Below are 20,921 nucleotides of genomic sequence, written 5' to 3' on the forward strand. Positions count from 1 at the left end.
ATTTTCTTTTATCTAATAGTGTATACAAGAAAAATCAATATTACATCAAATCATAGTCATTGTACTAATAAACTTTGTAAAAAAAATCTATAGTTTTTATTATTTTTTCAATATTTTATTATAGATGATATATTATGTAGTTTTTTAAAATTAAAAATAGATGACGTGTGTTCCGCAAATAATCAAAAACTCATTCAAAGACATTATATTTTCTACTTAACTAATATAAATTTACTCAATTATTATAATTTCATTAATATTATTAATAAAAACCACTTCTTATAAATTGCATGGAAATTTAAATATATATAAATTCAAAACACGAATTTTTATTTGATCTCAAAAAAAAAATATCATTAAAAAAATCACGAAAATGCAATTAGTGTTTTTCTTTTCTTTCTTAGAACATGTATGTATAAAAATATATTAAATTTTTTAATAATATTTAGAAATTTATCTCATTTATTAATTCAACCAAAATATTATTATTATAAATTTATACAATACCTATAAAAAAAACATAACAAACTTTTAAAGATATTAAAAAAAATACCAGGTGCGATAGCCTTGTATCTATAGAAACAATCCTAACATAAAAAATAATTAACTCATTTATAGTTAAATATATTTTTCTCTAGTTATATTCTCTACCAGATAATCTAAATTAAATAAATTCTCTTTGTTTTTACTTGAATCTCTGAAATGAAAACATCTAAAGAACCAATATTGTTTGTGGATGATATTAGAAATATCTTTGCCAATGTTTTTGTGACAACTTTCTCCTTTCTGGTCTCTTGAACAATCATGATTCCCTTAAATTGTTTTTTTGTTAGCATTTGTTTTCTACTTCACTCACATTTGTTACCTTGGTAAATAAAATGAACATTATTTTGTTGGTTTGCTAGGGCAGTGACAGGGAAAGATAGGTGTACCCTCCAAAGCATGTGGCTAGAGAATGAAGTTAGAGAGAATGCCAAAATGCCTTTAATGAGTTATGCCACTTTTTCCTGCATCCTGTCAAATCATCTGCTATAAAACCACTTCCTAGTAAACAACAAAACAATAACAATTTTATTGGAATGAAATCGATATACTCAATTTTATGTATTTTTTTTATATATAATGCACACTATGTGAAATTTTTAAATCATTTTAAACTCTACGGACACACTGAGACGAACAATTGATATTGACACTTGATACAACGTACACATACAAATAATCATGTAATTTTTAAAATATTTAAAATGTATAACACGAATACACTGATTTATATATTATAAATATATAAATTGACAATAAAAATTTATGTATATATTTTACATTATTTTTTGAAATATAAAGATATTTTTCATGATTGGTTCACAAGAATTTGTTTTTTATTTTTAAAATTATAATAAAAATTTATAAAACAAGTTTGAATTTTTAGAAAATTAATGTATTTTTCCTTTTTAAAATTGTGTTAAAATTGTACTATAATTGTCAGAAATTCAACAAATACTTTTTAAATTAGACACTTTGTAAGGACCGAGAAAAATAGTCTTAGAGTAGAAATGGTACAATTAAAATGACACCTGAATATTTTATTATTAAAGTAAAAAGGCTATATAAATAGAAATTTAGTTATTCATGTTTCATTTTAAAAAGAACTATCATCCCTCTAAAAACTCCTTTTTCCTTTCCTCTGCCTTCTCTCTAAAATCTCGACCTCCTCGCTCATCTGTTTGACGATCAGAGTCCACCATTGGACTCCTGGCAGCGAGATCTACAACATTGACCGATCAGAATCTTTCATAGAGTATGTTCATTTTTGTTCCCTTTTTCCTTTCCTCTCCCTTCTCTCTTAGATTTTGACCTCCTCTTTCGTCAGTTTGATGATCAGAGTCTGCCATTGGACTCCTGGCAGCGAACTCTACAAGATTGACCGATCAAAATCTTAGATAGAGTAAGTTCATTCTTGACTCTTTTTCCTTTGAGTTAGTTTTGATCTGGTTGGGCTGCCTTTTAATTTAAGTTTGCATGTGAGGTTTTTATCTTCAAAATTAGTCTCTGTTAGCTCAGGGTCCTAGTGATGTAGTTAGATTTGTGATCAGGACTCTGTGGTGCAGGTTAGGGTATCCTTAAGCTTTTGGTGGGTTTGGAGCTCTTAGTGAGCATCTGCTAAAGTCCAGGTAAGGAAAGCTAGTTTAAAATCTTCAATAGAACCCTAGGTTAGAAGATTTGAATGTGAGTGTGACGTGATCACCAATTCCAAATTTTGTTGCAAGATTTCTTGTTTTGAGTAGATTGTAGTTTGATTGAAATTGAAAGTGTTGTGATTGAGAATTGGTTGTTTGATTTAAATGGTTGTAGAATTAGAAATCATATATATGTATAGATGGAGATAATAACTCAATGATTCAATGAGAGTGATTGTATCATGTTGAACAGGAACTACCAATGTAATGTGCAGATTTATAATTTATGAATCGAATGAGATGTTGATTTATAATCTGATAGGTATATTAAGTTATGCAGAATTTTTCTGCATATTTCGCCCAAGCTAGCAAGTTCTAGCTCAAGCTAGAAAATTATGGGTGCTCTCTGGAGGATTTTAGCTCAAGCTAGCGAATTCTAGCTCAAGCTAAAATTCTGGGTGCTCTCTGGAGGATTTTAGCTCAAGCTAGCGAATTCTAGCTCAAGCTAAAATTCTGGGTGCTCTCTGGAGGATTTTAGCCCAAGCTAGTGAATTTTAGCTCAAGCTAAAATTCTGGGTGCTCTCTAGTGGATTTTAGCTCAAGCTAGCGAATTCTAACTCAAGCTAAAGTCTAAAAAAAATAAAATAATAATAAATAAATAAAAATAAAATATATTAAACTAATTTTTATTTGCTTTTAAAAGATTGATTTATTTATTTATATATAGTTTTTCTTATAAAGTATGTAAACTTTTATTTCATGTATAGTTAATTGAAAATCTCTTTAATTAGACATTTATATGATTAGTCAATGAATTGTTGTGTATTTTGAAAATTTTAAACATTGGTATGATTTGATTGTTTGATGGTGGATATTTTGAGGTTCAAAATATGAATTCTAATTAAGACATAGTATTTTCAGGAAAGAAAATACCGTGTTAAGATTGTTTAGGATGTGCATTGACTAGGGATTCGTCTAAAAGGAGATATCCTGACTCTCATGAGATAATGAAATCATATAGATGAAGTTATTCAGGTGGTGAGAGTCGAAGGAGGTTCATATGAATGGGTAAGTTGTTTGAAAGATAATTAACTTGACCTGTTATATGAATTAACCCTGTCATACTAGGAGAGAGATGATATTGAGATTAATTATGCGCATAGCTGTGTGGATTTCACAGTGATGTAGTATGACAGGTGCAGATCTCTGAGTCTAAGTCAACGCACGAGTCTTCCGGAAGTAGTGTCAAGTGTCTATGTGTTATGAGTCAGTAGAAGTCTGACATGAGAAAGATGAATATTGAAATTGTTGATAGACACTTGATGGTTATGTGAAATGCATGAGAAATGATGAATTTATGTGGATGTTTAAACTCATATTTGTGTTATAAGTTTTAAAAATACCTAGCTTACCCTTTGTTTTGTTTTGTGGTTGTTTTTCTTTGATCTGTGATGATCGTGTATTTTACACGGGAGCAGATGATGTTACAGGTGATAAAGTTTCTCGGTGAGAAGATGGATAATGGAAAAATTTTATTGTTCTTTTGAAATTTTGTTTTAAAATTTATGTAAATGTTTCAAGTCCTATGAAGAGAGAGATAATTTGAAACATTATAATAATGAAATTTTAGATATATTTGTATTATGTTTATATATTTATTTTAATATTTCATACAAATTATGGTTATAGATATGAAAAAAATATAGGGATGTTACACACTTCACATATATGTGTCCTACGAATGCATACGAGTGTCGGTATTCAATACAAATATTCAACACTGACCTGCATTTTAAGAACAACTTAATCATGTACAAGTAAATACTGAATTTAACAACATAATCATGTCATTTTTTTTTTCCATTTCTGAACACGTATATGGAGAGGAGTTTTCAAATTAAAATTTGTACTGAGGAAACTGTGTTTACACAGTTATTTCTATTTTAATACAATTTTTAATAAGAAGTTCATGAATTTTGTTATTTTGTAGAATGTATATTGGTGTATTGAAACGTATTTTGTTCAGTAAGTAATGTTTATGTCTATAAATGTTTGTTCAAACACGTCAGCTAGACATTATTTTAATCGCGTCAAGTCTAATATATAAGTTTTATTTGATCTTCCAGTCATCCCTCACTAGTTATGTTAATGAGAGTATCTGTATCTTAGTTTGGCTAATATTTATCATATTTATGTTCAGTAGTGTGATTAAAGAGAATTTATTAAGTATTTTTTAACTGTTTTTGGTGTATACAGTTGTTAATTTTATTCTTATCAATATAATTTATTTTATTTTTTAGTTATTTTTAAACTTAATTAATCACTGTACCGGTATGGGCGAGGCCGACCTCTGGTCTCCCTGCTCGAGATTCACTTGGCTGACTGAGATCAGGGGAAATCTGGCCGAGACCCAAAAGACTCGGCCAAGACGACGAGGCCGACGGTCTACCTGGCCGAGACTTTAGAAGAGTTGACCGAGACGACCGAGACCAGGGAAACTTGGCCGATGGTCGACCCATATTACCGTTAATGCTTAAACCAATGTCAGTGAAGTTAATCCGTCATTAAGAATTAGGTAATACAACCCTAAGCGGATCCACTCCGATAATCGGGCTCAACAAGGTAGATTCATTAGAATAATATAAATAGCACGCATCCCAATGAGTAAGGTATGTCATTTTATTATGATCCACCTACCAGAGCATTGATCACCCACTTTACTGACTTGAGCGTCGGAGTGCCTTCGCAGGTACCCCATCGGGTGTTCACCTAAGACCGAGTGCCAGAGGAGAAGTAGGAGGACGAGAAGAACCCCAGTTCATCACCCAGCAACCTGACCGATCGGAAGAAGGAGAAGAAGACTTCAATAGTTCTCTAAGTCTCATCTCTCTAGTAGGAACAATTACCTATAATAAAATTTTAAAAATTATTTATTTTATGAATATTTTTTTTAACAAAAGTTAATAATTTATTTTAATAATTATGATAAAAATCAATTTTTAATTTTTTTAACGTAACAAAATTAGACACACTTGCCTAAGTACATGTTTCCACTAGTATTTATTGAGAAATACAATTTCCATTTAATTGAAATAATTTTAATCTTATTGTAATATTTATAATAAAAAATATTAATTGTAATGAATAAATATTAATTATATTAACAAAATTATTATTATTATTATCATTATTATTAATAACATTATCAACTAACAGTATTAATTATAATGATAATATTATAATAACTATTACTATAATTACTATAAAAAATAATAATTACTATTACTACTAATATTATTATAAGGATAAGAGTATTATTAATATGATTTTATATTATTTATTATAATATTATAATCATTATTATTATTATATAAAACTAAATTGTATTTCATTCATACAATAATAAACAACGAATGCTTTTACAGTCACCATAGCTATTCATTTTTAGTGCGTACGTTTTATTTGGCCTTCCACTGAAGTTATTAGGTTAATGAATGTATTATTTGTTGTTAGGTTAATATTAATTAAAGTGAACTAATTTAGGTCAATGTACATAATTATACTATGTTAAAAAAAACATTAAATATTTACAAATATTTAAAAAAACATATTTAATATATAAATAACAGCTGCCAATTTAAAATAATTTCAATTTGACTAATATTTTCATATTTTAACAAAGTATTTCCCCATAAATTGTTCTTAAATTAATTATTTTATCAGTCAAAGTAACGCAATTTTCGAAATAATGATAGAATTTCAGTGATTTAGAACAAAATATGCATTGTAATTAATGTGTAGAGAAACTTTAAACAGCAATTTTTTTACAATGGAAGAAATACTTTTTCTTAAAAAAGAACTCATTTAAAATCTATTATTTACAAAATCTTGCATTAAAGAAAGAGATATTTTTTTTATATCTCAATACACAAAAGTTATAAAAAATATTATACTTTAAACCATTTGATTAAAAAGTTTTTTTTATGAAACTATAAAATTTATTAAAGATATAGTATTAAAATAAAAATTGAACTAAGATTTTATATGAAAACTTAAAAAAGGAATAACATAAAAATATTGAAATAAATATGCATGTAAGAAATTCAAGAAAAAATAAACATGACGAGTGTGATTTATTGTTGAAATAAGAAAAAATGTAAAATAGTGTGAAGTGTGAAGAGAGAGAGAGAATAAAGTGTGAAACAGAACATGCATTGCATTGTCAGAGTGAGAATAAGAAAAAGGAAAAAAATTACTTTGAAATGCAGAAAGTAGTCAATATCTATTTATTTCACAATACATTATAATAATATAATAATATTGTAAATTAAAAAACAATTAAAATATTAATTTACTATATTATTAAGAATATGTTTTTTTTTTCACTATTTATAGTCTTAACCAAAAGAAAAATCTCATATGAATATATTTTCACCATCCCTTCGTGTTCTTTCTCAGAAACACGAAAGTGGAGCTTTCATTCTTTTCTCTTGAGGTTCACTCATGGCCCCAACACTCACAAAGTGGCACAACACACAATCTCCACCATTAGCCATTAAATATCAAATCTTGGTCCTATTAATACCCTTCTCATCCTTCTATTGTTGTTCAATATTTGTCCATTTTCTGAGACAGCCATGGACAGAACATTGCTCCTTAAACTTCTCACTCTTGTCGCTTTCCTAGGATGTTCATCAGCTTTAGATCATCTTGTTAATCTCTCCAAGTTGGAGATGTTTGTCGACGAGCTTCCAGATATGCCCAGAATCCATGGCTACCACGTCTTCAATGGTGTCCCAAAACCCAAATCTATCAAGATTGGGATGTTCAAGAAGAAATGGGTATGTCTGTGTTTCTTTCTCAGTTAACCATTAAACTATTGTTCTTTGTTCCCTGCTTTCGATGATTCCTAGACTGAGACCAGCTGAAATCCACTAGTAGTTTTTTAAGATTGAACTTTCAATTTTGAAACCACTCTTTTAGGCCAGTGCAATGACTAATTCTAGATAATTCTTTGTCTGTCGTTTCGTGTGGTTCACAAGCTTTGGTTTATCAGAATGAATAGTTTTCAGTTAAATTATTAATAGTTGAAATTCAAATCAATAATTTATTTCATTCAAGGTCAATTAATTCAGTTTTTTGTGCAATCTTTTACCCTTTTCTTTTTGTTAATTAATATATATTCTTTTCCCAGATATTGAATCTCCCTGAGTACATACACACATTGATACTCAAAATAAATATTGGCTGAAATCTGTTTGAAACAGTCTAAGTTTATCCTCTGACTCCAAATTGACAACCATGACTTGAAGTGTTCTTGTATGGTTTGTTTACTAAGTAAGTATCGGTTATTATTGTCTTTTGTTTCCAATCCAACAGAATCATCTCTACCTTGGATTCTTTTTCATACAATCCTTACTCAAATTTGTTTGTCGTGATATAATAGTTCTAGTAACTTTTTTTTAGGATAAATTTTGATATAATATAAAGAAGGAAACTTAATTCTAACATATTATTGTAAGATGATGTTTACATGCAGTCATATATAACAACACAGTGTATTCATAAAATTTACGTTTATTTCTTGTTTTCAAGTTTCCTTTTTCTCTTTGTGCCTTGCCCAAGTCAATGCTGCAAATACATGTGTACTCTGTTTTAGTCAGTAAAATTAGATAAATCGTCTCCATATGAAATGCTACTTTGTAAATGGTCCCCTTTTTTCTTCAAGTTATTTATGTTAAATAGTTCTTCTGAATCTTACCTTGCACGAGTTATTGACTTACTAAGTTTAGACAGAAAAAAAATATACAACAAACAACCGTGGTTGCATTCTCTAAAAACTGTTAATAATAGCTTTGGTAGTTGTGGATGAATAGAAAGTAAAAAGAAGGGTAAAATACCTGTCACTACTTTTTGGCTGATTTATACATATATATCACATTAGAAACTTAGAAAAAGTATGTTTGTTTTCCCGTGTAACCAAAAAAGTCACTTTTAATCGTGATGACACCTCTCAGGAACATCCCTTGGTTTATAATTAGATAAAATTAGTGGTGGTTCTAGTCAGTTAATTAATCCTCGAATTAAATAAATATAGTCACTAACCTTGTATTATACTTTACACTGATTAATATTCCTTGGAATTTGGGTGTCATCTCCTTAAAATATCATTCTGTGAGTGTCATTTTCTAATGGCATTTAATTATTCACATGAATGAATGGAAGTCGCTATAAATAACGCAAAGAATTGGGTTCCCAAAACTTTGAAAGTGGCATCCACTCTGGCCGTCACATTGAAAACTCAGTTTCCACTATGAGTAATGTCTTCTCGTTCACACCACTCTCTCACACTCTTATCAATTATTTTACTGTTACAGCACTAATTCATTTCAAAGTTGGTCAGAGTTTCCCAAATGTAGTCAATTAGATGAGTCACACCACAATTTTTTACACTTTGAATTCAATCTTCACGTCTCTTAATTTTATAATGTTAGATAACAAGATGGTAAGAAAAATGGTAATAATCAATATTCACATTTTTTTTTTTCCTTTTGCAGAAATTCCACAGGGATCTGCCTCCAACCACAGTCTACGCGTTTGGAACAACCAAGCACAAAGCAACTGTTCCTGGTCCAACGATCGAGGCCCTTCACGGCGTTGACCTGCACGTGAGGTGGCAAAATCACCTCCCTCCACACCACATACTTCCGTGGGACCCAACAATCCCCACCGCGATTACCAACACCACACCTGGCATTCCCACGGTGGTCCACCTTCACGGTGGGATCCACGGGCCAGAGAGCGACGGAAACGCGAACTCGTGGTTCATTTCTAAGTTCAAGGAAACGGGACCCACGTGGAGCCGGAAAACCTATCACTATCCAAATAATCAGCAACCGGGGAATCTATGGTACCACGATCATGCCATGGGTTTGACCCGAGTCAACCTTCTGGCTGGCTTACTTGGCAGTTACATCATTCGCGAACCCGCCGTCGAGGACCCGTTAGGGTTACCCTCCGGCGACGAATTCGATCGACCGTTGGTCGTCTTCGATCGGAGCTTCCGCACCGACGGTTCCCTCTTCATGAACTCCACCGGTAACAACCCCGATATACACCCTCAGTGGGTGCCGGAGTATTTCGGCGACGCCATCATCGTCAACGGCAAAGCGTGGCCGCGCCTCACGGTACGACGTCGTAAGTACCGATTCCGCATAATCAACGCCAGCAACGCCAGGTTCTTCAAATTCTTCTTCTCCAACGGCTTGAGATTCACCCACGTGGCGTCCGATTCCGCTTACATCGAAAAGCCCGTAACAACCAACGAGATCCTGGTGGGGCCATCTGAGATCACAGACGTTATTGTTGACTTCTCCCAATCAAAGACCAACGTCGCTATCCTAGCTAACGGTGCAAAATTCCCTTACCCTTCCGGTGACCCCGTTAACGAGGATAACGGCAAGGTCATGAAGTTTATAATTCTACCCGATCGAGAAGTTGACACGTCACGGATTCCTCGGCGGTTGGTGGAGTACCCCGCCGCGGATTTATCCAGTGTGACGCACACACGGTATGTTGCTATGTACGAGTACACGACCGAAGACGACGAGCCAACGCACCTGTATCTGAACGCAAAACCGTACGATGCACCGGTCACGGAAACCCCGAGGGTGGGGTCCACAGAGGTATGGTATGTGATTAACCTGACGGAGGATAATCATCCGCTTCACATTCATCTGGGTTTGTTCCGGGTGTTGGATCAGACGGCGCTGGTGAAGGCTGATGAGTTTACCGAATGCATGACGAAGAAGAACGACGCGGTGCAGTGCCACCTGCAGAAGCACGTTCGCGGGAAGAAAGTGGCGGTGGAAGATCACGAGAAAGGGTGGAAGAACGTGTTCAAGATGATTCCTGGGCATGTAACGAAGATCGCGGTGAGGTTTTCTCACATACACAACAATGAATCCTATGCCTTTGACGCAACCGCGGAACCTGGGTACATCTACCATTGCCACGTAAGCACTTTTTCTTCTTTGAGTTCTGAAGCAAAATCCATTTTTGTTAATTCTGGCATAGCAACACTAATTCTGCATATACTCCTTCACGCAGGTTTTGGATCATGAAGACAATGCTATGATGAGACCCTTGAAACTCGTCAAATAATAATATTTTAAATTAAAAAAAAAAAGAATAAAAATAATAATTTATTGGAGTGTGAATTGGATGTATTTTACAGATATACGTATATTTTGTGTCACATCTTGGTGACAGACAAAGAGCAACGGGTGAAAGTTTAAACTCAGTTTTTAAAAATATATTACGCAGAGTTTGTATGGGAGTTCAGTTAGTAATAATGGGGGTGAAGGAAAACATCCCACAAAGAAAGGTCTACTAAGGGTTGTGGCTCCACTGGCCCACAATGCAGCTTGGTCCATCTCTGTTGGGCTTCTATGTTTTCGATTTCAGATAGCAATATTATTGTTTGGCTTCTTCTTCCTGCACCCCTACAATTTTCTTCCTGCACCCCATAATTTTCTAAATCCCGAAACTGGCCTTAATCTTTTATTTGAGTGGTTACCGGAAACAGGGATCTGAGAGTGTGCTACGGATTCATCAATCCGGAACTGAATATTGTTTTGTCTGGATGAGGGGGTGTTTCAGAAGTAATTTTTGCATAAATTATTGATTTTCGAATTGCTGAATCAGAAGTCTAATTCTGTTATAGATTCGTGGATCTGTAATGTTTTTTTTTAATTACGGATTTCTGAATCTGTAATGCATATTTCTGTTACAGATTGGTGGATTTGTAATGCTTTTTTTGAATGATGGATTTTTGAATGTGAAATACATATTTTGAATTATTGAATGGTGGATCCAAAATTTTACCGGAAGTGTCAATCTGAAATTTTTCCGAATTTCATAATCCATAATGCAAAAAAAATAAATACAATTCAAGTGTATTTTAGGGTTTTTAAAAAATAATAGGGATAATTTAGTCTTTGCATAACATTGTCGGGATGCAGGAAGAAAAAATTGTAGGGGTGGAGGAAGAATAATACAAACTTCCAATCTAAGAATATTTATATATTCAGAAATATATTGATAAAAAAATTATATTAAAGGTTAGAAAACAATTTCCTTTATTTTTTGGTGAATCTCTTTTAACACAGACATAATTAAAAATAACATATTTAGAAATATTTTTTTTATAACTTTGTGACAAATATAAGAATAACTATTCTCACTTTTATATTTTTGGAATACTAATAGTTTCATTGAAACAAATTCCTTCCAAGATTTTATTTTAATCTATCGTAATTTCTTCTGGTTCACTAAATCAGAAACTAATTCCGCTTTTTCACGTAACTACAATTAAGGAGAACGTTATATTATATTTAAGTAATCCAATAATAAAAAGTAAACAACTTATACTTTTATAAAACAATACACTTAATTATGTTTCAAATTAATATACTAATTCAATATTTAATTGAAAATAGAAAAATAAGATTTTTTTGCTAAACAATTGAATTTTATAAAAAAAGCATTTCGTGCTCAAATAACAAAAAAATATACTTAATCTTGAACAAGATACATTAAAAAATGTTTAAGAGTTTGGAAAAATTCTACAAAGTCTTAAATTGTAATATTATTCTGACTATGTTCACACAAAATACTATTTTATTATAATTTTGTAATAATATATTATTTACTGAATTTTAATTATAATTCTTGCAAATATCTCTTTCGGTTTAATAACTTTTATTTATGATTTTATAGTTTTAACAACAAATAAAAATCATGATAATAAAATCGTGTATTAAGAAGTATTCAACTAACAAACTACTTAGAAGTTTTATAAACAGTTTATTTGAGTTTGTGAAACTTATTTGTAATTTCTATAAGCTTTTAACTACAATTAATAAAAGTTTAGAAAGATTGCACTTTTTTTAATATTATATTAAATGACACTCACATTCTTATAATTCTAAAATAAATACTAGTATTTGTTATGTTTTTAATAAAATATCACTTATGCTTCCTACATTATTTCAATAAACATTTGTGTTTTTAACAAATTAGATTTATCCTGGATATTTATTTTAATTTTTATGTAAATAGTTAATAATATTTTAAAATAAATTAGTAGAAGCTCAGTTACTAAAAAAAAATAAAAATCAATTTATTAAAAATATAAAAGTAATAAATAAAAAATGTCTCTGAAATCATATAATATACGATGGTATGCAGAACATAACCCTGGACTCTCAGCAACCGTTTGATAAAAGAAGTGTTTGACATCACAGTGATCATCATTCATTCGTGCATGACATTCGGCATCGCCTTCCAAAATTCAACTACCCGTTCCGTTCTCTTTCTTCCTTCTCGAAACCCTAATAAACTCCTTCACTGCTCTGCACTTCCCTCTGATTCCACTTCTGGTAACACAAGCTCTTCTTCTCAGATCTGAAACTACTTCTTTTACCCCTTTCTTTCTTTCTCTCGAATCATTTTTACGTTTTTAAGCATCTTACACGACTCCTTTTCCGAATTCCAATCCACGCTAAATTTTTCAGCTTTTTACGTTTTATTCCATCTTCTCATGCTTTACTTTAGTTGGAAATTGAAAATCACAAGGTTCAATTCACGGAAATCGTTCTCCTGAAATGGTTTTAGCTAGATTTTAGTTAGGGACCTGACTGAATCTTCCAGAAGTGTTTCCACGGGTTTCCGGATAGTTTTTTTGGGTTTTCCCTTTTGCAAGTGAAGTTCCCGAAAACTGTTATGCCAAATGTATGTCGATTTGATTTTGGCCAATACTGCTTATGTATGCATTGTCTTTCTTCCACCCAGTAGCATATTGTTATGATCGATCATATTATTGAGTATACAAGAATGATTAGATGAATAGGCAACTATTAAGAAGAAACATTATTTGAATTTTTTGTCCTGTGCAGCTTCAACCAGAAAGATACTGTTGGGCTTGGTCCACCTAATGATAAGACTTCCAATTTCAACTTAAGTTGCTGTTGCTATTTTTGTAATAAAATGGATTCAGTGCCTGCTGATGTGTCTGATTCACATCTTATCAAAGATCCACCCACTTCTTCTCCTGCTAAAGAGAGTGATGCTGGTTTAGTTTCTGAGCAAGATAATTCAGCACGTGAGACACCTTCTGTGCTGTCCCCACCTGGCATATCGTCTTGGGCCAAAAGCTTGAAAATTTCTCAGTCATTTTCTGGCTCCCAAGATGACTCATCAAGTGGAAATGTTGGGAAATCAACTTTTGCTCGCTTCACTAGTAATCTGGGATTGAGGATGTCTCCAAAGTCTCCTGTAGCAGATGAAAGTTCCAATGAAACTGCTGTACAATCTAATTTGTTTGGAAGCATTACGAAAGGGCTGGTTGACACTTCTAAGAATGCTGTGAAAGCTGTGCAGGTTAAGGCACGCCATGTTGTTTCCCAGAATAAACGCAGATACCAGGTGATGCTCTTGTTCAAACTACTAATATACTTTGTATTTATTATTATAAAGATGATTTTCACAAAGTCTTTCTCATTTTTAAAAAATATTGTTTCTTTCTTCTATTGGGAACATTGCTTTAATCCCTTAATAATTGGCTGAAGCTTATAACTTTTGCAATGTAACTGTTATTATGTAATAAACTGTTATGTAATACAGAAGCAAAAAGATCTAACCAATGTTTTTATATTTTGCTTTAAATTAGATCTCATAGCTGGTGTTGAGTTTATAAGGCCTGAAGTTTGCAGACATTTCCTTACTCCCAGTTAAAAATATGTTATATAGTTTAGGGTTCTGTATGGAGAACATTCTAGTCCCTTTCTTTGGTTGACAAAACTGTTAGTAGAATTTTATTATATAACTATTGTTCTGACTGGTGAGTGTATTAAGTTCGAACTTTTGTATTTCTTTGTTTCGTTCTGAATTGTATTTTCGCTTCTCAAAGAACCAGGTTGATGCATACCCATGTCCACTTTTATACTCTTTACCTTTAATTTTCAGGAAGGAGGTTTTGATTTAGATATGACATATATCACTGAAAACATCATTGCAATGGGATTCCCTGCTGGTGACATGAGCTCTGGGTTTTTCGGCTATGTTGAAGTGAGTTAAAATTCTGTGTTTTTTTATCGCTATCCTTATCTTTAACACCACCATTTTGACTATCTAAAAATGTAATGCAGGGATTTTACAGAAATCATATGGAAGAAGTGATCAAGTTTTTTGAAACTCAGCATAAGGTAGTAAACACACTCTGATGCATGAAGTTACTGGATGTTATATTTATGCCCTTGCTGTAGTTTATGTATGATACAAATCAATGCTGTATTGTATGGAATGTTGTTTTTGTTTCATTTAAAAAAGTATGTACCATAAATTATTTGTATTTTATACTGAGTGCTTGTTTAATTTGGTCTATTGGAAGTGAATGCTGCCTATGAATATACGATCACCCCGCCCCTTCTTGCTAGGCATGGATTTGGTTTCTCTAAAGTAGGGAGTTTGGGCTCAGCAGTTAAGATTTTAATTAATCTATAGTTTGTTAAGATGTACGTACATTTTATTACACTGTGTACTGTATACCAATGGTTATAGCTGCATTATATACCAATGGTTACAGTGCACTCTTTCACTTTAGAGGAGTTAAATCTTGCCAGGCTTATATTATTAGTAATAGTAATCACTTTAGAGGAGTTAAGTCTGGCTAGGCTTATTTTGTTAGTAAATGGAATATAACCCGGAGGACAGATGGTGAACCACGTGTGTCATGGTCAAAGGTTGAAAGTGATATACTAGAAGGCACAAAAAAGTGGCTGTGGTGGTAGGGTGAAATGGGAGTTTGTCTGAGTTGCATACAGAAGGTGTAGTGGATTGAGAATGATTATTTTTGGCAGGTTAGTTCAAGGAAAGAGCTGCAGATGATTATACTTCTGTTCAGTAAGCTGTATGCCGAGTGCAGAGATGTCTGCAGGAGTGCTTCCATGGGAAAATATTAGTGGCTTCTTTTACATTTATGTTCTTTTTCTACTTCTTCTATCGACCCCTTCTGATGCCTATATTAATGCTTGGTTTGGTGAGGGAGAAAATAATGTTGGGAAAGAAAATCATACCAAAATGAAGAAAAGGAAGTCTCCGCTTATTTAGTTGGATAGCAGGTGAGTAGAAAGAATGAAGTATTTTTGTTTAAAGGACAAAAATACCCTGAAATTGAAAGAGACATGTTCAGATAGGAGAAGTTGAGGGATTGGATTGGAACTCTATTAAGCTTAAATTGATTTCTGTCTTCTTCTCATACTGGAGTGAAAAGTTTGAAGGTGGGTCCCACATCTTTTTCTCTTATGTTATTTTGCCGCCAAACATGGAGAAAAAAAAAATCATGGAATGCCTGTTTTTGTTTCCTTTTATTTCTCCTCTATTTTTGCTATTAATTTCTATAGAATATCCTCTGATAGCTTCGGATATATATAGGGAACCTGTTTGCTCTTGGATATTATTCAAGTTTCCTGGGTCCTATTTTGCTAGACGTATGCTATTATGCTCAGATTTGTACAACGAAAGGAGATATTAAACTGCTAAACTTATCTTCTGCATTTTTTGGCTATTTTAATTTCCTTACTTTAGTTATTGTTGTTGATAATACCATAAGATTGTATTGTTGAGATTGTGATAAGATTATTAAGGTTTATGAGATATAGGCTGAAATTGTGTTAGAACTTTCGATCAACTTCATTGTTATTATTTTGTTTTATTAAGTGTACATAGAAGGCCACTAGAAGTGTCTTTGGGGTGAATGGATTGCATGGTTTTTAGATAGGGATCAAAAGGGAAAGGTATCTCAATCTCATGAATAATATCTAAAAAGATTTGGCCTTTAATCAAGGCAAATGGTATTGTATGATCCATGTAACCAACCTTGCCTAGTGTGATAAGGCGTTTATGGCTATTGTTGTTGAATTAGTTGTACATAATTAGGGTAATTAGGCTGAATATCTTGTAATATTCTTTCCCTATTTATGGAAGGAAACTACTTGTCAGTTTTTTTACATATTTTATATGTCTAGGAAGTTTTCAATTAATTTTTTTTTGTTACTTGTGTCTGTTTCAACTTGCATGTCAAGTTGGTATTATAGTCCATGTCAAGTTGCATATTCTACCATGCAGCCAATGGCTCAGGTTTGTTGGTCGATCCTAATTCTGAAAATCCCTCCATTTGTTTCACCTAGTTTGATTTCTGGGCATCTTGTTTGTGGTGGCTTTCTACACTTTGTTTGCTACCCCAATATGTTTTTTTGTCCCTTGGTTGACGGCTGTATCTGGGTTGTTTTTTGCCCTAAAACTTCCCATGTATTGCTTACTGTTGTTGTTGAGTTCTTCTTGAGACTTTTGTGCAGATATTGTCTGAAATTCCTTTGTCTACCACGTTTCCTCAACAGGTTCAACTGGCAGGAATCCAGTGGTCCTGGATCCTGAAATAGCTGTTTTGTGACTTCATTAAGTCTATTTCACTACAACATTTGTTGGTTGTAATGATCATCAGTCTGACATCCTCAGTAAATCTCTATGTGGACCAAGGATATATCATACATACGTAGCAAGCTGAATAAATGACACAACTTGTATGCACTGGCTTCAGGTTGAATGTCAGTATTACATTAAGATTGTATTGTTTAGATTTTGTGGTATAGGTTGAAATTGAGTTAGAATATTTTATTGGTTTCATTGTAGTTGTTTCCTTTTACTAGCTGAATATAATCCAGATAATTTGGCTGAATGAATGTCTTGTAGGTCTTGTAATATTCTCTCTAATTATGGGAAACCTCTCCTACAAAATTTCTCTCTGTCTCTCCCTCTCTCTCTCTATATATACGATAGGGCTGGGACTGGGAGACTCTCCTGAGCAATTTTCTGTCTAATGTTTATTCCTTATCTCTGTTTCAAGTATCATAAAATTGTCTTTATTATTACATATGATATGAGCACATGCTTAATATATTCTGTTATTCTGTTTGTTGCATATTTTATGGTTCAACAAGTTTCAATTGTATGGTGTCTCTTTTATCAAAGTTCCTCAAAGTTTAAAACTTAACTAGCCTTTTTCCTTGCTTATCATTTTCTTGTTTAGTTTTACATTTGACATTTTTCTTTCTCTGTATGTAGGATAAATACAAGGTTTATAATCTTTGTTCTGAGCGGTTGTATGATGCATCACTGTTTGAGGGAAAGGTGATTTCTAAATTTTCATTAAAGTCTTTATCGGGACAATTGTGATAGACTTGCTTAAGGGTTGTAAATTTCATTTATACACCATAAACTTTTGGTCATAACATGGACCTTCAATTTTGGATAGTAGTATTGAGGTTATCTTTTCTTCAATTAACAATCATTCACATCCCATCTGCTCCTACTTCTTGATCATGATTCTAGACAACCTAGATTACTCCAAGTTTGCTTTTTTGCCACATTATATTTTTCAGGGAATTTATTTGAACAGCTTCTTGTACTCTTGCATCTGAAATATGAAATTTCTTCTTTTAGGTGGCCAGCTTCCCTTTTGATGACCACAATTGCCCACCAATTCAACTGATTATATCATTCTGTCAAAGTGCTTACTCATGGTTGAAACAAGACATTGAGAATGTTGTGGTTGTCCACTGTAAGGCTGGAATGGCCAGGACAGGGTTGATGATTTCTAGTCTTCTATTATTCTTAAAGGTAAAGAGTTTCTCGGCATTTTCTTTAAAATATGATGACTGTGCTTGATATTTGCACTTTCTGTCTTGTGCTTGACTCTTAGATATGATGACTAAAATGTACTGCAGTTCTTCCCAACCGCTGAGGAATCGATGGATTACTATAATCAGAAAAGATGTGTTGATGGAAAGGGACTTGTTCTGCCTAGTCAGATTGTAAGTCTGCTATGCAATGGGTTAATTAGGTCGAAATTTGGAGATTCAGGAGTTGTTACTGGAGTTTTAATATTTTCTGGAAATGATGTTTTCTGTGAGTTCTGGAGTAATTTCTTATGTTTTACTGTTTTCTTCTGTAGAGGTATGTCAAATATTTTGAACGAGTCTTAACTTACTTCAATGGCGAAAACCCTCCTGCCCGCAGGTATTTACTGGCCAAGATGTAACTGTAGTATGTACTTGTCTTAGTATCCATACTGACATCATATTCCGTACAGGTGCATGCTTAGGGGATTCCGGCTTCACAGATGCCCTTACTGGATTAGGCCCTCTGTAACTATCTCAGATCATAGTGGTATGCTTGACAGTCTTGTACTAAAATTTCCCTACAAATATACATGTTGTCCTTGATCATTCTGTTAGTAGATTTATGAAGCATCTTTTGTACTGGTCATTAAATTTGTCCTTGTTTCTTTGTGGTGTGTTTTATATATTGTTTAGCTCTATGTCATGCACTCAGATCTTTTAGTATGAACTGAGAAGGCATATTCTCGTTAGGATTTTCTTCCGAGGACAATAGCTATGTTTTATCTCAGATGTGTATGGGGAAGAGTCGTGACTGATATAAAATGGGGAGAAAGTCTACCTGTTAATGCATGTTATTTCTAGCTACAATACAAAGGAATTGTTTGCTTTACTAGTTTTGGGTAGTGATAACTAGATATATATTTGCATGACATTATGACCTGCTTTGTTTTTGTCAAGAATTTGACGGACATCTGATCCCTCCGAAGGTGTGGAATGTAAGATCTCAGTGTCTGATAGACTACCCTGTTTGATATCGACTCTAACCCATTTCTAATGTGTAGGTGTGTTGTTCTCAACCAAAAAGCATCCGAGAACCAAGGAGCTTTTGGTGCGTTTCATTAGTAATATGACATCAGTTTATAAATATTTGATTGAATTGTTGTTCCAAAGTTATGTTTTTCGTCGCCCTCCCCTCCCCCAAGTATGATGGATTTCTGGGTGACTTGAGATTTCACAATTTGCAGCCAGAAGATTTTTGGTTTAGTGCACCAAAGAAGGGAGTGATGGTGTTTGCTTTGCCAGGAGAGCCTGGTCTTACAGAGTTGGCTGGGGACTTCAAAATTCAATTTCATGATCGCCAAGGAGATTTTTACTGGTATTAATTATTTTTCATTATTATTGATCAATTCTCTTCGGCGCTGGTCTTAACGTTGGGTTGAAATTTCTTGCTCTTTTCACTCTTAGTTGGTTGAACACAACTATGACAGAAAATAGAAAAGTATTGAACACCGGTGATCTTGATGGCTTTGACAAGGTAAGTTTTGTGGTTATTGGTAAAAAAATATCTGGCTTCTGTTGAGTTCAGCATTTCCATGTCTGTCATTCACAATTGGATCTTCTTATCAACTGTATTTTTAATTGATATGAACTTCTGGCAGAGAAAATTACCTTCTCCGGGATTTGTGGTTGAGATTGTGCTCGCGGACTATAATGGCAATGTTGTAAGTTCGCAACCTGAAACTACTACAACAAAATCAGATGAGAGTTCAAGTAACAGTCCTGCTGGTCCTGCGCCAGTGGAAAGGAGCACACCTGCAGAGAATGCGGCCAAAGAATCAGAGTCTCATAATAATGATAAAGATGATGTGTTTTCAGATGGCGAGGCAGAGCAATCTGCTTCTTCAAAAACCAAGCAAACAAAAGTACCTTCTGAAGCAGTTGAAACAGTTAAAAATGATACCAGAGGGTCCGACTCCAACAGAATTTCAAATCAAATTGCAAATTTATCGCATGCAACAGAACAAGTTTCCTTGGGAAACAAGAACTCCTCCACGTCAATTCATCACGCTAGTGAGCCAAGAAGTAATGTTGACGGAAAAACAGTGTCCAGTATCGAGGTGCCCAGCGCAGAAAGTGAGTTTAAGGCCATGGCTGCAGATGCTTCTGTTTTTACCTTTGGAGATGACGAAGACTACGAAAGTGATTGAACTACATCAATTTGTTATCTTCATATTTGGATTTTTGTACATAAAATTGCTTGCAGCTTCCACAACAATATTTTGGTCATCCATTTGTTTTTTCGTTTGTTGTAATGATAAATCTGGATGTTTCATTGACTTAATGCACAAGTTACAAATAAGAATAGGCAGAGTTATGTGCACGATTTGTCCCCCTCCCCCAACTGATACACCCTGCAAGGCCTTCTAAAAACATATATCTCACTCTTTCGTTTTTCTTATCGCTCTAGCTTTTTCATTATCACAATATTATTATATCTATCAGATTCTCCCTTCATTTTCTTTCTTCTGTGAACATAAAGATGACATTATTATATCTTGTCCAAGCTTCATAATTGCAAAATTAATAATAGATTCAATAAACTGGAACAATGTGAATAAAGTCTCCAGCATCCATTCATTATATTGAAAATGTAAATGTGAGCTACCTAAAAGTACACTTTATATCAAGAAACACTTATGTTGATATTTTATTTGAATGTTTACGTTAAACAAAATTCTTAAAACTTAATGTTATTTGTAAAGTAATTGAACCTTAGTAAGGATTGGTAAGAGAGTGATTATTTTATAATATTAAAAGATAGAGTATTCAATAATATTATAACATACAATATATGGATTATAGATTCCATGTTCTAGAATAGATAAGATGTATTCTAGACTGTAAATTCTGAAATACACAGTATATATTTTGGAATATATCTTAATTTTTTTAACAATTAATATTTTACATATAAAATAATTAAAACTTACAAAACTTTTTGCTA

The 20,921-nt window shown here is 32.9% G+C and overlaps 2 protein-coding genes across 2 annotated transcripts; both read left to right on the forward strand.

The window, feature by feature from the left end:
• Positions 1-6,565: 6,565 nt before the first annotated feature.
• LOC137827836 (multicopper oxidase LPR2-like) lies at positions 6,566-10,901 on the forward strand. The gene is made up of 3 exons (XM_068634189.1): positions 6,566-7,018; positions 8,735-10,192; positions 10,287-10,901. The coding sequence occupies exons 1-3, from the start codon at positions 6,815-6,817 to the stop codon at positions 10,338-10,340; spliced, it is 1,716 nt and encodes a 571-aa protein (XP_068490290.1). The 5' UTR covers positions 6,566-6,814; the 3' UTR covers positions 10,341-10,901.
• A 1,538-nt stretch (positions 10,902-12,439) lies between these two features.
• LOC137827863 (phosphatidylinositol 3,4,5-trisphosphate 3-phosphatase and protein-tyrosine-phosphatase PTEN2A-like) lies at positions 12,440-20,297 on the forward strand. Its single transcript, XM_068634218.1, has 13 exons — positions 12,440-12,619; positions 13,136-13,664; positions 14,205-14,306; positions 14,387-14,443; positions 17,361-17,426; positions 17,739-17,915; positions 18,023-18,109; positions 18,250-18,314; positions 18,388-18,464; positions 18,979-19,025; positions 19,162-19,292; positions 19,382-19,451; positions 19,576-20,297. The coding sequence occupies exons 2-13, from the start codon at positions 13,227-13,229 to the stop codon at positions 20,122-20,124; spliced, it is 1,866 nt and encodes a 621-aa protein (XP_068490319.1). The 5' UTR covers positions 12,440-12,619; positions 13,136-13,226; the 3' UTR covers positions 20,125-20,297.
• The last annotated feature ends 624 nt before the right edge of the window (positions 20,298-20,921 follow it).

This window comes from Phaseolus vulgaris, chromosome 7 (genome assembly GCF_000499845.2).
Source record: "Phaseolus vulgaris cultivar G19833 chromosome 7, P. vulgaris v2.0, whole genome shotgun sequence".
NCBI classification, from domain to species: Eukaryota; Viridiplantae; Streptophyta; class Magnoliopsida; order Fabales; family Fabaceae; genus Phaseolus; species Phaseolus vulgaris.